Source organism: Camelina sativa, chromosome 20 (genome assembly GCF_000633955.1).
Source record: "Camelina sativa cultivar DH55 chromosome 20, Cs, whole genome shotgun sequence".
Taxonomy (NCBI): Eukaryota; Viridiplantae; Streptophyta; class Magnoliopsida; order Brassicales; family Brassicaceae; genus Camelina; species Camelina sativa.
This window is the reverse complement of record NC_025704.1, coordinates 18,649,141-18,655,323: the sequence shown is the minus strand read 5'-3', so window position 1 is coordinate 18,655,323 and position 6,183 is coordinate 18,649,141. Positions and strand designations below refer to the sequence as shown.

The window sequence follows — 6,183 nt, the reverse complement described above, 5'->3', positions numbered from 1 at the left end:
TTACATTGTAGGACGGAGACAGGTTTTGGAGAATGCCCGAATGTTATATCCGTGGTAACACAATCAAGTATCTTCGAGTTCCTGATGAGGTAATATGTTTTCTTGTATATATGCCACTTGCTTGATCGAGTTTTTTCTTTCTTTCTTTCGGTTCTTCTTACTCTGGAATGATGATGCTTAGCCAAATCAGATATGTGCTCCAAGAGGCATTTTTCTGTGGAACTCTGTTCAGCAGATAGGGTGCCTCTTGTTGTAGTGCGTCTTAGACGATATCACAGGGAATGGTTTTACCTGACCAGAATGTTTTCTCACTTTTATGGACTTTGCTGTGTTTTGTTTCTGAAGCCAGTTGCTCCATTTCTTGAAATTCTCTCATTTTAATTTCGTTTTCGATCCCTCTATAATCTAATATAATCACTTAACATTCACTATATCTTTATTTGGAAGTGACAGTTATAAGCTGTTTCTATTCTCTATTTGGGTGTTTACTGCTTCAACCTAGATTGAGTTGACTGACTTGTATTGATTTCTTCTCTCTTCAGGTGATTGATAAAGTTCAAGAGGAGAAGACCCGCACAGGTATAGTATCTCTCACTGTCTATGTTGTGCCTTTACTGAGCTGTTAATATCTGGCCAGAGTAGACATCGAGAATTCGTAACTGTAAAAGTTTACTAAATATGCTCAAGCGTTATAGATTAGCCAAGTTTTTTTTTTGTTTTGATCCAATGGCAAGAGTTACGGATTTATTGGGAGGTTTTCAAGGAGATGCAAGCTTTTCCTGATAATAATCTGTAATGGTTGTATATGTGCAGATAGGAAACCACCAGGGGTTGGACGCGGAAGAGGACGTGGTATTGAAGATGGAGGGGCCAGAGGCCGAGGCCGAGGAACTTCAATGGGGAAGATGGGTGGTAACAGAGGTAAAAAATACACAGCCAAAGCTGTCACAAAACTCTGATTTTACTAGAATACTCTTAACTCTGTGTCTGCCTCTAATATATTTTAAGCGTAACTCAAAATATGTTGTGAAAACAGGAGCAGGTCGTGGGCGTGGTTAATACAACAACTTTTAAGAGTTTCTCTGTTTTTAGCTGGCACCAAGCGCTGCTAACTTCTCTTGTTGCTGCTACTGGGTTAGTTTGATTGTAGAGAAAACCAGAGTTACATAAGAAGTTGGTCTTTCATTGGTTTTCTATTTACATATGTAAGGGATAGGGAGGGAGTGTGTTTTTGGATTCTCCTTTGGATCTTTTGGAAACAGAAGTTGTCTTTTGCCTTGTGAAATTTGACGGTATATGAAATTTGAGAATGCTGTTTCATTTACGCTTCAATTGAGTCTGTTCGGTCAGTGTTAGTAATTTTTGCTGAAATTAAAATAATTATTATGTGATCAAATTTCATAATCTTAGAATATAAACTATTAGCCAGAGGAAGTTGATCAGATGTCAACATTAAAACGGTTACATCACATATTCGAATGGGGGATGATCGTAGGACAGAAACAAAGTGTGACTTGTATCAATCCTAGAAAGTAGCAAGTATTATAAATGATCACTGTGTAGAACAAGAGAAAGTGATCATCAAATCAAAACAAAGTCGAGGCTGAGGTAAAAGCTTCATCGAATTCTAAATGGCAGAAGAGGAGAAACAAAAACTTAGGTCAGAGATCAGAGTGGTAATGATCACTATGAATTTGGGAATGAGAAGTCTGTAGATGAAGGAATCTGAAAGGAGGAGAATTAGTGTGTAGTTCCAACACAACTTCAATGCTTTTTGGTTAATCCAATCGGAGAGTTTCAATTGATTCAGTGCAGCACATGTTGAATACGTGACATGATGAACTCTGGTTTCCTTTTGGATACTTGTAGTACCATTGTTGTATGTTGATAAGAACTGTGACACTCTTTTAAGTACAAATACCATACGATTTGACTAGGTAAATGAGAGTGTCTCCAAAACTTGTAAATAAAATCTCCAACAAAAAGCCAAAAAAGGATAATGAGTTTTGCAAACACAGGTGGATTTGGTCCATGAAAACGAAAACTAACATTCAAATATCAAACTATTCCTCTTCAACAATCTTGCTTTTCTCGCTGACATAGATTCCGTCAAGAAACTTCCTGATATCCTTCTTCTTCACGTGACATTTCTGCACATAATCAAAACAAACCCATGTAAATCAAACCATTCATTTGGTTACACTATGCAAAATGTGATCCCAAACCTCAAACACATCAACCAAACAAAACACTTTCGAACACAAACGGTCATGCTTATTATACAAAGCAGGGAAAATTTACTAATCATTCTATTGTAAGAGACATATACAGATAACATCAATCTTAAGTTTATACAAGAAATCAAATCATGGAAGATGCAATACCAAATTCAATCATCAACCAAAAAAAAAAACTGAACCTTGTCCCAAGAAAATGAAAACTTTGCTAATTAAAGAGTGTTACCTGGTTGATCAAAGCACATGACCTTGAGACGAGCTCGATATCGTTACCATCAAGAACAATCTCATCCTTGACCTTCTCAGATCGAACAATGGTTACACCATCCAACATATCAACCTTCCTCACCTATTATATATAAACCACATTTCTATCTAACTTCAGTCTTCCATCATTTTACACTAAAGTTCAATCTCAACAGTGATGAAGAAGAGTACAAAAAAAAACAAACCTTTTTCTCGCCAAGGAAGTTACGGATCTCAATAGACTTGCCATCACCACCAATGGAAGCGTTGATGGGAAAATGAGCGTACACAAACCTCATCTTGTACCGGAAACCTCTGGTAACACCGGAGATGAGATTATCAACATGGCTAAGAGCGGTTCTAATGGATGCGCTGGTTTTGCGTGACCCAAACCACGAGTCGATCTTGAGCTTCTTCTTCCCGGTCTCGGGGTCCTTGATCAGCTGGAAATCGAGGTTGAGATGCTTGAAATCACGAACGAGTTTGCCTCGTGGTCCTTCGACTTCGATGACCTTAGCGTGAACCTTGATGGTTACGCTGTCGGGGATGTCCATCGTCTCGGAAGATAGAATCGTCTTCATTTTCACCAACCTTTTTGACGGCGACTCTCTCTTTTGCTCTCTATCTCGTTTTGAGCAGCTCAGGCAGATGAAGAAACCCTAATATATCGTTTTGTCGGCGGCTTTTTAAAAAACACAGAAACCCTAATAAAAAAATGTTAATGGGCTATCAAATCAGCCCACTAATAAGCTCACGGCCTGTTAAGCAATTTGTGATCTTTTTTTTTTGGAAAGTGTAGAGTAGAGAGCTAATGGTGTGAGCTTGTCGAGGTAAAATGGCGAAAACCGAAGTGGAGAAGAAGAGTCAAGATCAACAACTCCTCGTACCTGAAGATGATACTGCTTCATCATCTCGGAGGAGCCTCGCCGGAAACAGACAAAGACTTGCTTCTCTCGACATCTTCCGTGGCCTCACCGTCGCCGTACGTTTCTTTCTTTCTCTCTTTACTTCTGCGAAATTTTCGAACTTCAAGTTTTTTCTTTTAAAATTACTTACTTGAATCAGTTGATGATTCTCGTTGATGACGCTGGAGGAGAGTGGCCAGTGATTGCTCATGCTCCATGGGAAGGTTGCAATTTGGCTGATTTCGTCATGCCTTTCTTTTTGTTCATCGTCGGCGTCTCCATTGCTCTGTCCTTAAAGGTCAGTATTTTAGAATTCGTAAGCTCTCAGAGTTCCGATGTTTGCTGCTTAGTAATTGAATTACAAAACCTGTGTCTATTCTCAATATTCAGAGGATTTCGAACAAAATTGAAGCTTGTAAGAAGGTTGGTTTTAGGACTTGCAAGCTTCTCTTCTGGGGTCTTCTATTGCAAGGTAATTTAACTTTGTGTTGTAACCTTGTAGATACTTTGAACATTTATGTATTTGCATACTTTATTTTCTTTTGCTGTGAAGGTGGATTCTCTCATGCACCTGATAGATTAAGCTATGGTGTTGATGTGACTATGATGAGGTTTTGTGGGATTCTTCAGGTGTTGTCTCATGCTCATGTTTCATTTTATGTATTTATGTATTGTAACTTAGAAGATTCATGTTTGTCTTCTGTTTTCATGTAGAGAATAGCTTTATCTTACTTGGTAGTAGCATTGGTTGAAATCTTCACAAAGAACTCACATGAGGAGAATCTGTCATCCGGGAGGTTCTCAATATTCAAGTCATATTATTGGCATTGGTAAAACCTGACATTTGAGTTAGTCTAGAATTAAAATTTCATGAAAATCAGATCGAGAGTTTCGGATTAATCTTGTTTCTAGTACATTCACAGGATTGTTGGTGCATCAGTTCTCGTGATTTATCTGGCTACAATCTATGGAACTTACGTTCCTGACTGGGAGTTTGTTGTCAATGATAAAGATAGCGTTCTCTATGGGAAAATCCAATCCGTAAGTCTTTCGATGTTTGTATGTTATGTGATCATTACTAAGGGTTGTGTGAAAGTGGTCAGATGATATTAAGAAATTTTGGGAATCCTTCCTAGGTATCATGTGGTGTGAGAGGAAAGCTAAACCCTCCCTGTAATGCTGTTGGATATGTTGACAGACAAGTTTTAGGGATTAATCATATGTATCAACGTCCTGCGTGGAAACGATCCAAGGTACAATATACGTAGTTGTGCTTGCCTATAGACTGAGCACACTCGCTCCGAAGATTCTACACATGCTAGAATTTTGAGACTGCATAATGATTTGTGTCAATCCTAATTATATATGTTTCATGTCAATCGACTCAATCCTAATGTTTTTTTTTTGAGTTTATAGGCTTGCACCATAAATTCTCCTTATGATGGATCTTTACGCCAAGATGCACCGTCATGGTGCCGTGCTCCATTTGAGCCTGAAGGAATCTTAAGGTCTAATCTTGTCACCCTAATCACTAACCGAGCATTATGATCATCATCTTCAGAAGTTTATAACACTCAGAAACTTGTCTTATGCAGCTCCATATCTGCTGTTCTTTCTACAATCATCGGAGTCCATTTTGGACATATCATCTTACACTTGGAGGTCAACTTACTAAAATGAATCATAAACCTCAAGCTCTGACGAACTATCACCGTTTTGGCTTTTGAATATCATCATTTCAAACATTACCAAATTTTTCAGGGCCATTCAGCTCGGTTGAAACATTGGGTCTCCACTGGTCTTGTTCTCCTTACTCTCGGGCTTACCCTGCATTTCACCCACTGTAAGAAACACTTCGCTTTTTGATCCATCCAACTCAAAACAGTCTCTTCTCTTTAACATATATAACAAACTCAAAAATGTTTTGCAGTGATGCCTGTAAACAAACAACTCTACAGTTTCAGCTACATATGCGTGACCTCTGGTGCAGCGGCGCTCGTCTTCTCTTCCTTGTATTCACTGGTAATTCTTGCTCCACTACATCGACGACAACTAAAGACGTTTGTCATGATGACAAACTTTTGGACAAAACAGATTCATTGGTTTTTGTTGATTTGGGATTTTGCAGGTCGATATATTAGAGTGGAGACTCATGTTTCTGCCTCTAAAATGGATAGGCATGAACGCAATGCTGGTTTACGTGATGGGAGCTGAAGGCATGTTGGCTGCTTTCTTCAATGGTTGGTACTATCGCCACCCGCACAGTACACTGGTAGATATTTGAACTGGGCCTCACTGTGCTCTTTCTTCGTCTTTTAACACTACTACTCCAATTGATGTATACTAAGTTACTAACACCTGTTGCTTTAGATAAATTGGATACGGGAGCATGTTTTTATCCGAGTTTGGCATTCAAGAAGAGTTGGTGTGCTTATGTATGTCCTTATCGCGGAGATTCTCTTCTGGGGTTTGGTCACTGGTGTTTTTCACAGATTCAAGATTTACTGGAAACTCTAAATCAGACACGGTGAAAAATACCCAGTCTACAGTATACTGAAGTTGTAATAGTTATAGGATATATATAGTTCAAATTCCATGATAAGTGATGTAATCAAATTCATGATACGTTTTTGTTTGAATATAAATTAAACATATCCGAATGATCCGTATCCTTATTATTGTGCACTTTATTGAACCGCGTATCGTACGAAAAGACTCTAAGAGAAGGAGAAGGTTCGGTTCTTCAAACCTGACGTGGGAGTAAGCGAAGAAAGAGCTAAAGACAGACATCTCAC

General features: G+C 38.6%; 3 protein-coding genes across 3 annotated transcripts in view; 2 read left to right on the top strand and 1 right to left on the bottom strand.

Moving 5' to 3' along the window:
* LOC104771190 (sm-like protein LSM4) overlaps positions 1–1,332 on the top strand; it is a 2,595-nt gene extending 1,263 nt beyond the window's left edge. The window contains exons 5-8 of the mRNA XM_010495679.2: positions 12–89; positions 543–579; positions 814–921; positions 1,037–1,332. Coding sequence (XP_010493981.1) covers positions 12–89; positions 543–579; positions 814–921; positions 1,037–1,059 — 246 coding nt within the window. The 3' untranslated portion in view covers positions 1,060–1,332. The remainder of the gene's footprint in view (positions 1–11; positions 90–542; positions 580–813; positions 922–1,036) is intronic.
* Positions 1,906–3,161, bottom strand: LOC104771189 (60S ribosomal protein L9-1). Its single transcript, XM_010495678.2, has 3 exons — positions 2,690–3,161; positions 2,464–2,586; positions 1,906–2,150 (listed from the first exon to the last, which is right to left on the bottom strand). Exons 1-3 carry the CDS (start codon positions 3,062–3,064, stop codon positions 2,064–2,066), a joined length of 585 nt encoding a protein of 194 aa, XP_010493980.1. The 5' UTR covers positions 3,065–3,161; the 3' UTR covers positions 1,906–2,063.
* Positions 3,285–6,042, top strand: LOC104771188 (heparan-alpha-glucosaminide N-acetyltransferase). Its single transcript, XM_010495676.2, has 13 exons — positions 3,285–3,465; positions 3,549–3,686; positions 3,779–3,860; positions 3,942–4,018; positions 4,103–4,218; positions 4,312–4,429; positions 4,525–4,641; positions 4,805–4,896; positions 4,984–5,050; positions 5,150–5,231; positions 5,319–5,410; positions 5,517–5,660; positions 5,759–6,042. The coding sequence occupies exons 1-13, from the start codon at positions 3,319–3,321 to the stop codon at positions 5,903–5,905; spliced, it is 1,419 nt and encodes a 472-aa protein (XP_010493978.1). The 5' UTR covers positions 3,285–3,318; the 3' UTR covers positions 5,906–6,042.

Excerpts from the sequence above, each read along its gene's own strand:
- LOC104771189 (XM_010495678.2), bottom strand. The coding sequence starts at position 3,064 with ATGAAGACGATTCTATCTTCCGAGACGATGGACATCCCCGACAGCGTA. Across the intron at positions 2,587-2,689 it reads ACTTCCTTGGCGAGAAAAAG|GTGAGGAAGGTTGATATGTT; the intron begins GTTTGTTTTTTT and ends TATATATAATAG. Across the intron at positions 2,151-2,463 it reads CATGTGCTTTGATCAACCAG|AAATGTCACGTGAAGAAGAA; the intron begins GTAACACTCTTT and ends GATTATGTGCAG.
- LOC104771188 (XM_010495676.2), top strand. The coding sequence starts at position 3,319 with ATGGCGAAAACCGAAGTGGAGAAGAAGAGTCAAGATCAACAACTCCTC. Across the intron at positions 4,219-4,311 it reads AAGTCATATTATTGGCATTG|GATTGTTGGTGCATCAGTTC; the intron begins GTAAAACCTGAC and ends GTACATTCACAG. Across the intron at positions 5,051-5,149 it reads ATATCATCTTACACTTGGAG|GGCCATTCAGCTCGGTTGAA; the intron begins GTCAACTTACTA and ends CAAATTTTTCAG.